This window comes from Loxodonta africana, chromosome 1, assembly GCF_030014295.1.
Source record: "Loxodonta africana isolate mLoxAfr1 chromosome 1, mLoxAfr1.hap2, whole genome shotgun sequence".
NCBI classification, from domain to species: domain Eukaryota; kingdom Metazoa; phylum Chordata; class Mammalia; order Proboscidea; family Elephantidae; genus Loxodonta; species Loxodonta africana.
Genome location: NC_087342.1, coordinates 197,811,070 through 197,823,901, shown reverse-complemented (window position 1 = coordinate 197,823,901; position 12,832 = coordinate 197,811,070). Strand labels below are relative to the sequence as shown.

The following is a 12,832-nucleotide window of genomic DNA, read 5'->3' as shown; positions in this document are numbered from 1 at the left end:
CAAGTGTATCCAGTCATCTGAAAGTGGGATAGGTAACTAGCAGTCATATTTCATGGCTCGTCCTTTATGGATGGGTTATTTTTTTCATCTTACTGCATCTTCCAGTATCTTTTTAAATAGAAATCGGCTCAGTAAAGACTCAACAAGTATCTGAAATGAAAAGTCCTTTTGAATATGCTGTTTTCATTGCCTCAAAAAATGATTTCTTCCTTTAAGGTTCAGTTCATATGACATATTCTCAGTGAAGCTGTGATTTTTTTCTCAGACATAATTACTCATCCTACTCTTGCTGTTCCCATAGCACTTTTAACATATTTCCCTCAGCACATGTCTCACAGCATTGTTGAATTTTTGTTTTTCAAGTCAAACTTTGAGTTCATTGAAGGTGGAGACGGAATAAAAGCTTAAGTGATACGTGTGTGCGGTCAGGATCTCATCAAGCATTTAAAATATCTATTTCTTGGAAAGGGAAGGAGAGAATAGTAGGTAAAGAGTCAGAGCATCTAGAAGATAGTTTGGTATTTGTTAGATGTAGGCTAGTGAAAGGGCAAAGTTGGGACCAGTGAGGAACCCTGTTGGGCACTTTGACATATACTAGCTTGTTGGATTTTGAACCTCACAGTGAGTTATGAGGTAGCTATTATTCCCATTTTACAGATAAAGAGATATAAAGTGCTTTGCCTCCTGTCACACTTGTCTAGTAATAATAAAGTGCTTACAAAATGCTGAATGGTGAAGTGACTGGGTCTGACTCCAGCTCTGTGCTGTTACACCTGTGTACTACCTGGTGTACCAACACCAAATTGTGATGGTAAGCTGTGTGGATTTTTTCTTCTTCTTCTTCTTCTTCATCTTTTGGAGAATTCTCTCCATGAGAACATGTTTCTATTTCTGAGACAGAAACCAGTGAGAATTATGATATGTTAATCATCCAGCTTTTCTTCTATGGCCGTCAAAGGCTTTTACATCTCTGTTCATTTGATGGCAACCGGTTTGGCTTTTATTTTTTAAAAGTAGGTGTGAAGTGGTAACTTATTGTAGTTTTTGATTTGTATTACATTGATGACTAATGATGTTGAACGTCTTTTCGTGTGCTTACTGGCCATTCGTATGTCTTCTGTGGAGAAATGTCTGTAGAGATCCTTTGCCCAATTTTTAATGGGTTATTTGTCTTTTTGTTCTTGAGTTACATTGTTGTCAGTTCTTAGTGTCTTTCTAAGTAAGAGGATGTTCTCCTTTTTACATTAGACTTAATTAATTGTGACTTAAATACCTTATTTTTATATCTTGGGTGATGTCCAAGCAGATAGATGTGGCAGGACCTATAATAGCTGTTTTCTTGGTTATCATGTATGGAAAGTTTCTAATTACGAGCTATGTGCTAAAGTTATAGCTATGGTCAGTCACTGTAAGCCTGGGTTGGTTAAATGTTACCTAATTTAGAGAAGTATTTGTTACATATTATAAATTTAATATAATGCTTTTTCAGTGGATTCAACAAGTATTTATTGAGTACCTATTATGTCAGGCAGTCTTCTAATCACTGGGGACTAAGGAGTGAAAAATGTAATTGGAAGTAATATCAGAGAAAGCAAATTCTATCTTATATTATTGATTATCTGAAAAATGTTCTTTGCCATTGTTTGTAACCAAACCTCCTCACACCTATCCTGGACTCCTGTAAAGAAGAGAAGCTGGGTTTTACTACATTTCTTAAGTCTGTCATGATTTGAGTCATCTCATAAAGTTACTTTAAAATACCTCCAAGCTGCAAGTTTTAATTATATAGATTAACTGCATAAAGATCAGATAATGAAATTCAGAGCTTTTAATTTCTAAGGCTTAAACCAAAACTTCAAGTAAGTGAAATTAGTTATTTTGCATGTTATAAAATTTCTAGATATAAGAATAAGAGCCAGTATTGATGAAGCGAAGCTTGTGCCACATGTTGTTCTAAGCTTTTGTTATATATTACAATTTGTCTAGCACTCCCAGCAACACCTATGGTAGATTTTACTGTTTTTCCCATTTCACAGATGTGCAAACTAAGATACAGAAGTTAAGTGATTTGCCCTAGATCATGTAGCTTGTAAGTCATGGAAATGAGTTTAGAACCTAGGTATTTGGAACCCAGGAATACCTCTACCTATTGTTGTTTTTTATGTTGAGTTGATTCTGACTCATGGCGCCCCATGTGTGGAGAGTAGAACTGTTCCATAGGGTTTTCAAGGCAGTGACTTTTTGTAAGCATATAACCAGGCCTGTCTTCTGAGACGCCTCTGGGTGGGTTTGAACTATCAACCTTTTGGCTAGTAGTTGACCACTTAGGTGTTTGCGCTACCCAGGAACTCCTACTCTTACCTGCTACACTGTATTTGTAATTACCTTAAATATGTAGACATGTAAACACATGCCTGTCCTGAGTGCTCTTAGTAATATGCTGGATACTAAATCATGACCTGGATCCATAGTGATGTGTCTCACACATTATTATGTTGAAGTAACGTAGTCTGTGTGGCTTTCTCCCTCTTCCCTCTGCTATTTGACATAATTTTACTTTCTCAGAAATGTTACCATAAATGGTTTAATACTCCTTAAGCTTTTCAGCCATGAATTTCTTACCCCTGCTGTCACAAATGGGGAGGAACATAAGGCCAGGAGAGAAAAAAAAGTGTTTGAACTGAATTCTTGTGAAAACTATCTTTTGAAATCTCTTATCAGGGTTGTAATTATTTTATATCTTATTCCATTTTTAAAATACGTATGTGGGGGACATTAATTTTCACACACTGAGTGTGCTAACAAGTGTACATTTTGATAGTGTGAGGGCTTTCGTTTTGAAGATGAAAAAGTCTGATGGCTTGAGCTTTTTTTCCTTGCAACCCGGTGCTTGCTTATATAAATGCATCTGGGGAAGGAGGCGTGTGTCTGACCTGAACTCACAGTTGGGTGTTCCCATGGGTGTGCTTCTTAATTGGAAATGAGCCACCGCTTTGATTATGTTTTGCCATTGATTAGATGACAGGCTTTTCTTCTATAGCTGTCAAAAGCTTTTACATTTCTGTTAACAGCAGCTTAACATTAAAAAAAAAAATTATTCCAGGGAAAAATGTGTTAAATGGCTTAAAGACAGTCAATTTATTGTCCCAGTCCATTACTCTGTATTTTTTTTAAATGTGTCCAAAGGAATGGGCACCATATTATTCTTTAGAAGATTTTAAAGAGAAACATAATTAGCGTTAATAAAAATATGTCATCTATAAATATCATAGAACAAAATTAAACTTGCTGAGGGAATGAACTGTGTTAGCATATATTGAATGATAGGGCTAAGTAATTTTCCTGTACAGTATACCTTATGGATATGTCATGAGCCACCTTGTAGAATTAAGGGAGGCAGTTTGGATTTTTTTTTTTTAATTATTGTGCTTTAAGTCAAAGTTTACAGCTCAAGTTAGCTTCTCATAGAAAAACTTAGACATACATTGTTTATGTGACCTTAGTTGCTCTCCCTATAATGTGACAGCACACTCCTCTCCACCTCGGATTTCCCTTGTCCATTCAACCAACTCCTGTCCCTTTCTGCCTTCTCAGCTCGCCTCTGGACAGGAGCTCCCATTTAGTCTTATTTATCTACTTGAACTAAGAAGTACATGCTTCACAAGTATCATTTTATGTCTTTTAGTCCAGTCTAATCTTTGTCTGAAGATTTGGCTTCAGGAATGGTTTTAGTTCTGGGTTAATGCAGAGTTCGGGGGCCATGTTTTTTGGGGTTCATCCAGTCTCAGTCAGACCATTAAGTCTGGTCTTTTTACTAGAATTTGAGTTCTGCACCCCACTTTTCTCCTCCATCAGGGACTCACTGTTGTGTTTCTTGTCAGTGTGGTCATTGGTGGTAGCCAGGCGCCATCTAGTTCTTCTGGTCTCAGGCTGATGGAGTCTCTGGTTTATGTGGCCCTTTCTGTCTCTTGGGCGGATATTTTCCTTGTGTGTTTGGTGTTCTTTATTCTCCTTTGCTCCAAGGGGGTTGGGACCAATTGATGCATCCTAGATGGCTGCTCGCTAGCTTTTAAGATCCCAGGTGCCACTCACCAAAGTGGCATGCAGAAATTTCTTAATTAATTTTGTTATGCCAGTTGACCTAGATGTCTCCTGAAACCGTGGTCCTCAAACCCCCACCCTGGATACTCTATCCCTGGAAGTGTTTGGTTGTATTCAGGAAAGTTCTTAGCCTTTGGTTTAGTCCACTTGTGCTGACTTCCCCTGTATTGAGTTTACACATATTTTTGTAGTTTAAAACAAAATAAAACAATTCCTAAAATTTTGCTTATTTTAGCCCATTTTGTATTTACATAGAGTAGCAATAAAGTAGAGGTCATCTCTCTCAGCATAGCTTCATTGTAGAATTAATGCTTTGTGTGCATGTGTGTGTGTGGGCTATAGTTAAAAAAAAAAAATAAAGAAATCCCTTTTGTATTGGTATAAAAGAAAGTTGGAAAACAAATGTGCTAGTTTATGATAAATCATGTATCTGATATGAAACTCTTTACTGTACTTCTAGAATCTTTAGTGCTTGGAAAGTAAAGATACTGTATTTTTTTTTTTTCTTTCCAGAAAGGTGCTAAGGGACAAGTGTTATTTGACAAAGTATGTGAACGTCTCAATCTCTTGGAGAAGGACTACTTTGGACTTTTATTTCAGGAAAATTCTGAGCAGAAAGTAAGTGAACTTACTTCAAGTTTATTTATATCTAATTACAAAAATATCATTTTTTTTCTTAACCAGATTATGTCAGCATAATATTTAGCTTTAAACTAATTTATTTATTGAGACACTTCAATATTCATTGTAAAAATTTGGAAAATACCAGAAACTTATGTGTAGAAAGAACCACTTTTAAATTTTCGACATTTTTTTTTTGAGTGTTTGTATTGTTTGTTTTTTACGTAATATATTGTGAGCAGACAGTTAGAATGTGGTGTCTTATTCTTCATAGTATTTGAGAATGAAGGAACTAATTGAAACATTTTTGTGTTGAATTTGTATTTCTCTTGAATTCCTTCATGGAGTCAGTTTACTTAGTGAATTTGCCAAAAAACAAAAGTACCTTAAAAATACATATATTAAAGTAAAAGATTTTCAAGTGTGGGAAAATTATTGTTCTGGCATAGAGTAAAAATGGTGTTTTTGCATCCAAAAAGAAGAAAGCGCCAAAATCAAAACATTAACCATACTACTCAAAAGAGATAGAAAGAGAGCAGCAAAAGAAACCCTCAGGCACCAAAAGAAAGCAAATAATAAACATTAAAGCAGAATTAAATTAAATAGAGAATAGAAAAGCAATTGAAAGAGTTAACAAGACCAAAAGCTGGTTCTTTGAAACGATCAACAAAATCCATGAACCACTGGCCAAGTGGACAAAAGAAAAACAGGAGAGGTGTCAAATAACCCAAATAAGAAATGAGATGGGCGATATCACAACAGACCCAAAAGATATTAAAAGAATCATAACAGAATACTATGAAAAATTATAGTCTAACAAATTTGAAAACCTGGAGGAAATGGACAAATTTCTAGAAACACACTGCCTACCTAAATTAACACAGAGGTAGAACAAATAAATAAACCTATAACAAAAGAAGAGGTTGAAAAGGTGACTAAAAAACTCCCAACCAAAAAAAGCCATGGTCCTGATGGTTTCACTGGAGAATTCTGTCAAACTTTCAGAGAAGAGTTAACACCACTACTACTAAAGGTATTTCAGAGTATAAAAAAGGATAGAATACTCCCAAACTCATTATATGAAGCTGACATAACCCTGATACCAAAACCAGGTAAAGACACCACACAAAAAAGAAAATTACAGACCAGTTATATAAAACAAAAGACAAGAACCACATGCTTATATCAGTTGATGCAGAAAAGGCATTTGACAAAGTCCAACACACATTCATAATAAAAACTCTCAGCAAAATAAGAACAGAAGGGAGATTCCCCAAGATAATAAAGGGCATTTATACAAAGCCAACAGCCAGCATCATCCTAAATGGAGGGAGTATGAAAGCATTCCACTTGAGAATGGGAACCAGACAAGGATGCCCTTTATTACCACTCTTATTCGACATTGTGCTTGAGGTCCTAACCAGACCAATTAGGCTAGAAAAAGAAATAAAGGCATCTAAATTCTTAAGGAAGAAGTAAAAGTATCTCTATTTGCAGGAGATTTGATCTTATACACAGAAAACCATAAAGAATCCACAAGATAACTACTGCAACTAGTAGAAGATGTCGGTGAAGTATCAGGGTACAAGATAAACATACAAAAATCAGTTGGATCCCTCTACACTAACAAAGAGAGCTTCGAGGAGGAAATCACCAAATCGATACCATTTACAATAGTCCCCAAGAAGATAAAATATTTAGGAATAAATCTAACCAGAGATGTAGAAGACCTATACAAAGAAAACTACAAAACACTACTGCAGGAAACTGAAAGAGACCTACATAAATGGAAAAACATACCTTGCTCATGAATAGGAAGACTAAACATTATGAAAATGTCAGCTCTACCCAAAGTGATCCACAGATACAATGCATTTTTGATCCAAATTCCAACAGCATTTTTTAATGAGATGGAGAAAAAAATCACCAACTTCATATGGAAAGGGAAGAGGCCCGGAATAAGGAAAGCACTACTAAAGAAGAAAAAGTGGGACACCTTACACTACCTGATTTTAGAACCTATTATACTGCCACAGTAGCAAAACAACCTGGAACTGGTACAACAATAGATGCATAGACCAGTGGAACAGAACTGAGAATCCAGACATAAATTCATCCACCTACGAGCAGCTGATGTTTGACAAAGTCCCGAAGTCTGTTTAATGGGGAAAAGACAGTCTCTTTAACAAATGGTGGTGTCATACCTGGATATCCATCTGCAGAAAAATGAAACAAGACCCATACTTCACACCATGCACAAAAACTAACTCCAAATGGATCAAAGACCTAAATAGAAAATCTTAAACGATAAAGATCATGGAAGAACAAATGGGGACAATGATAGGGGCCCTAATACATGGCATAAACAGAATATAGACCATAACTAATAATGTACAAACACCAGAAGAGAAACTATAGATAACTGGGAGCTCCTAAAAATCAAACACTTATGATCATCCAAAGACTTCACCAAAGGAGTAAAAAGACAACCTACAGACTGGGAAAAAATTTTTCCTATGAAAATCCTTTCAGGGACTAGTCTCTAAAATCTACAAGACACTGCAAAACCTCAACAACAAAAAGGCAAATAACCCAATTAAAAAATGGGCAAAGGCTATGAACAATCACTTCACCGAAGAAGACATTCACGTGGCTAACACATACATGAGGAAATGCTTACGATCATTAACCATTAGAGAAATGCAAATCAAAACTACAATGAGATACCATCTCACCCCAACAATACTAGCATTAATCCAAAATAACAAATGTTGGAGAGGTTATGGAGAGACTGGAATACTTATACACTGCTGGTCGGAATGTAAAATGTTACAACCACTTTGGAAATTGATTTCATGCTTCCTTCAAAAGCTAGTAACAGAAGTACCATATGATCCAGAAATCTCACTCCTTGGAATATATCCAAAAGAAATAAGAGCCTTCACACAAACAGATATACGCACACTCCTTTTCATCGCAGCACTGTTCACAATAGCAAAAAGATTGATACAACCTAGGTACCAGTGAATGGATGGATAGATAAACAAATTGTGGCATATTCACACAATGGAATACTACGCAACCATAAAGAACAACGGTGAACCCTCGAAACATCTCATAACATGGATGAATCTGGAAGGCATCATGCTGAATGAAATTAGTCAGTTGTAAAAGGACAAATATTGTATTAGACTCCTGTTTTAAGAACTCAAGGAAAGGTTTAAACACAGAAAAAAAAAATCTTTGATGATTATGGGTGTGGGGAGGAAGAGAGGGGTATTCATTAACTAGATAATAGAAAAGAATTATCTTAGATGAAGGGAAGGACACAATACAGGGGAAATCAGCACAACTGGACTAAACCAAAAGCTAAGAAGTTTCCTGAATCCAACCAAATACTTCCAGGGACAGAGTAGTAGGGGCCAGGGGTATGGGGACCATGGTTTCAGGGGAACAAAGTTTATTAAGAAAATGTTCTGCATTCCACTTTGGTGAGTGGCATCTGGGGTCTTAAAAGCTATGGAGCAGCCATCTAAAATGCATCAGTTGGTCCCAACCCTCCTGGAGCAAAGGCCAATGAAGAACACCAAAGACACAAGGAAAATATGAGCCCCAGAGACAGAAAGGGCCACTTAAACCAGAGACTCCATCAGCCTGAGACCAGAAGAACTAGATGGTGCCTGGCTACTACCAGGGACCACCCTGACAAGGAACATAACAGTGAGTCCCTGATGGAATAGGAGAAAAGTAGGATGCAGACCCAAATTCTAGTAAAAGACCAGACTTAATCTGACTGAGACTGGAAGGACCCTGGAAGACATGACCAAAAGAACGAACAAATCTGTCTTAGAAGAAGTACAACCGGAATGCTCCTTAAAAGCAAGGATGGTGAGACTGCACCTTATATACTTTGGGCATGTTGTCAGGAGGGATCAGTCTGTTCTTTTCGACGATTAATGCAACACTGTTCCTCCAGTACTAGTCCATTTCAGGTCACTAATGCCTAGGATATCGATGTTTACACGTTCCATTTCATTTTTGACGATTTCCGGTTTTTCTAGATTCATACTTTGTAGATTTCAGGTTCCAATTATTAATGGATGTTTGCAGCTGTTTCTTCTCATTTTGAGTCGTGCCACATCAGTAAACGAAGGTCCTGAAAGCTTTACTCCATCCACGTCATTAAGGTTGATTCTACTTTGAGGAGGCAGCTCTTCCCCAGTCATCTTTTGAGTGCCTTCCAACCCGGGGGGCTTCCAGACTAAGACAGACTAGGAAGAAGGACCTGGCAGTCTATTTCTGAAAAGCATTAGCCAGTGAAAACCTTATGAAGCTCACCTGAAACCTGTCCTCCCTGGGTGACCCTGCTGGAATCTGAATACCGGTGGCATAACTTCCAGCATCACGGCAACATGCAAGCCCTCGCAGTACAACAAACTGACAGACGTGAGCTTCCAGACTAAGACAGACTAGGAAGAAGGACCTGGCAGTCTATTTCTGAAAAGCATTAGCCAGTGAAAACCTTATGAATAGCGGCAGAACACATAACAATGTTTGTATAAAATTTTGAATGAAAACTAACTTGAACTGTAAACTTTCACTTAAAAAAATAAAAAAAAGGTCTTTTTGCAATCAAATCCTATTCTTGGCTTTTGATAACGTATAGAGGGAGGCTATTAAATCAGCTTATATTGTGGCAATCAATTGTGTACTAGGAATCAAGCGTGCCTGAAAAACAGGGTAGGAGGTACATTGGAAGAAATGCAACAGGACCCATGTGTACACCCTTAGAGTTTCAGGAAGGAGCGATTGTTTTGCTGAATAGACTATGGTGACTATGTGGAGTGAAAGTGTTCCTTGTCCTGTTGCTGGACTATTAGAGCAGAAAAGGAGATAATGGGCCCTGGCCAAATGAGGTAGTAGATTTGGCCAGCCAGTGATCCCATGGAGGTCTGCCTGACCTCAGGAGTATGTTGAAGTTGTTATTGCTCCAGGAGCTTTACAGAACACTAAGCAGGAGCAGTGGTGGGTGTTCTGATGCTTAATGATAACAGAGAATTCTAGGAGATTCTCAGTTTCATAAGTAAATTTAAATGGAGAAATATTAATCAGCTCTGGCAAAACCAGAGTTAACCTGTAGGTTTCTTCACTGTTAGGAAGAGGGCTTTTCCTGTTTACTTCTACTTCACTCTCTGAATTTTATGATTTGTGTAGGGAGAGACATAGAGTATTAAAAAAAAGAAAAAGAATGCCAAATAAAGTTTGGTTTAGGATTGCATCGAAAAAGAAGCCTTTTTAGTTTGTTAGATTGTAGTGGTGGACAGACTTCCTATGACCATTTTATTGAGGATGCCTATAACACTTGATCACAGTAAAAGGACTCATTGTCCAGTATTTTAACATTTAAATCACAGTTAGTAGAGGAAAATAAACTGTGAATTTTGTTATTTGCATAGATCTCATCATTGTTTGTGTTTCTGTGTCCCAGTAATGAAATACAGGGTACTGATGGTGATAATTATGTATAAATTAGATTTTCTCAGCTAGCTTAGTTTTAAATCCTTGATATATAATTTGTAGTTTAGTTACCCATTTACACAAAAGACAGTTAAATTGCATGCTTGCCTGCTGAGTAGTATGGGAGTATTTTTATTAGAACCCTTTTTAGAATATTCTTCAGACGTAATAACATTAAATGTTTCACTAAATAAACTAGATATTTTTTTACACTGTAAACTATTAGAAAAGTCTTGATGGTGCTTCTAATCATGTGCTCTTCTATTGACCTTCAAAGCTACAAGAGAGAAAGTGATAGCGAATTTGGCTGTTACCAACTTATTTGAGATTACATATCAATATTACATACTGAGGTTCATAATGACATTTAATCTTCATAAAATAGGGAATCAATCCAGAATGTTGTAAAATATGCAGAATAAATATTAGTAAAAATGCTACAATTAAGAAACCTAGTATTTCAGGAACACTCCTTTTTTATAAGAAAGAATGGTATTTAGATAGTACTCAAAACCAAACCCATTGCCATCTAGTCGATTCCGACTCAGAAGGACCCTAAAAGACAGAGTAAAACTGCCCCATAGGGTTTCCAGGGAGCAGCTGGTGGATTAAAATCACTGACCTGCAATGAGCAGCAGAGGTCTTAACCACTGAATTAATATTCTCTAATTTTTATTTTGATGACTCTAAATATATGTATAATCCAGGACTTAGAACCAGTTGGAAGTGATTCATTCATGGCTGATGAAATGAAACTGGAATGGACCCAAAATTTTACAATTTAGGTGAACTGGAACAGTAACCAGAATGGGAAAATACGGGTTGAAGTCCTGGAATGGGAGACTCAAAAGAGGCGTTTTTAGTAAGCCGTTTCAGGAGCCTGATGTGTGAGTTTGGATTATTGGCAGGGCTGTGGAAGGTGAAACACCCCCGAAGCAGTGCGGTTGGCTGCCATCTTTGAGTGGGGCACCACTGTTTCCGACTCTGCTGAAAATCCTATGGGCAAGAGATTTAGTTGCTATGCAAGGCGTACACCTTCTTCGTTTTCTGAGAGGGAAATTAGGTTTCTAGCAGGGCTTCAATTCACAGTTTTTCCTGTTTCAGTTATCATTTCAATTCACCCAAATTTTTAAAAATTTGGCTCTGTTCTGGTATTGCTTCCTTGGCCATGACTGAACTGGGAAAAACTGTTTAGAAGCCCTGGTCTAATCCATATCTTTCACCTGAATCACACACCTGTATACATAACTGCCTAGTGGACTCTATGCTCAGTTGTCTAAAAGCAAACTCATCATCGTTCCCTCAAACTTCCACTGTCCCCTAATGATTGGTTCTAGATTGCTACTGCTTCTTTACCTCCTTCCAGTGCTTATCAGTCAACCAACTTTCTTTTCTGTCTGCTTACCATGCCTCCCATGTTCTCCTTACCCACAGCTTGTCCTTTAGTTTAGGCCTTTGGTATGTCTTCTTTGATTCTTTTATTAGCCCAGGCCTTTGTGATCCATTTTCTACACTGCTGCTTGATTGAGGTCTTAATCTGATCTTGCCCCACTCCCTGGTTTAAAACCATTTAATAGATACAATCTGAACCTTAGTATGGTTTACAAGGGTCTTGGTCATGTGACCTTGGTATACCTCTTTAGCTTTATTTGTGACTAGACTTCACATGTACCCGTTGTAGTCAGGTCAATTCTGATTCATGGCAACCATCTAGGACACAGTAGAAATGCCCCATAGGGTTTGCAAAGAGCCGCTGGTGGATTTGAACTGCCAGCCTTTTGGTTAGCAGCTGAGCTCTTAACCACTATTCCAGCAGGCTCCTTCCTTCACACATAGTCCATGTTTAATCCATATCAAACCTCTGTCGCACAATGAGCTGTGCTGGTCCACATTACATCTCCTTGCATACACAGTGCTATTTCTTACACTTGGAATATCTTTCTCATTTCTTTTCTATATGAGTGCCCACCTTTCCTTAAGATACAACTTAAGTATCCTACTCTGTGTGGTTTTCCTTGACTGCCTCTCACCACCTCTTCTTCTGCCCCCAATCCAAGGGGAGTTCACAGCTCCCATCTGTCATGTAGACATTTAGTAAAACCTCATTCCTGTGTCAGCATTTCTCTCCATTACTTTTTGAACTCCTTGAAGGTAGAGGTCATGCCTTACTTATCTTTGTAGCCTCACAGTATCTAGACATTAACAAACATTATTAAATACTACCTATGTGCAAACTAAAGCTTACTAACTACTGAGGATCCGGCAGGAAACATAAGAGATAGACCCTTCCTTCACAGATGTTTCTGCTTTATGTTCTAGCTTAGGAGACAGAGTTTAAAAAAAAAAAAAAAAGAATCACATTGTTATTAAATTTTGATTACTGCTGTACAGGAAAAATTCAAAGTACTAACAGGAAAACCTCTTCTTAGGAGGAAATGATGCTTAAGCAGAGACCTATAATATGAGTAGGCTTTGGCGGGGTGGAGGGAGTGCCCCAGATAAGGAAGTACATACATGGAGCTCTGAGGCAGAAACAGCTGCCTGCTTGTAGATTAGAAAGAAGTTGGTCTGCTTGGTGGGGAGAGGGTGAGAT

At 37.5% G+C, this 12,832-nt stretch overlaps 1 protein-coding gene across 14 annotated transcripts in view; it reads left to right on the top strand.

Annotated features, from left to right (window-relative positions):
• The window catches only part of EPB41L2 (erythrocyte membrane protein band 4.1 like 2), a 266,903-nt gene that overhangs the window by 164,319 nt on the left and 89,752 nt on the right, over positions 1-12,832 (top strand). For all 14 annotated transcript variants that reach the window (XM_064290827.1, XM_064290860.1, XM_064290856.1 and 11 more), the window contains one exon: positions 4,615-4,719. In XM_064290827.1, the coding sequence (XP_064146897.1) occupies positions 4,615-4,719 (105 nt within the window). The remainder of the gene's footprint in view (positions 1-4,614; positions 4,720-12,832) is intronic.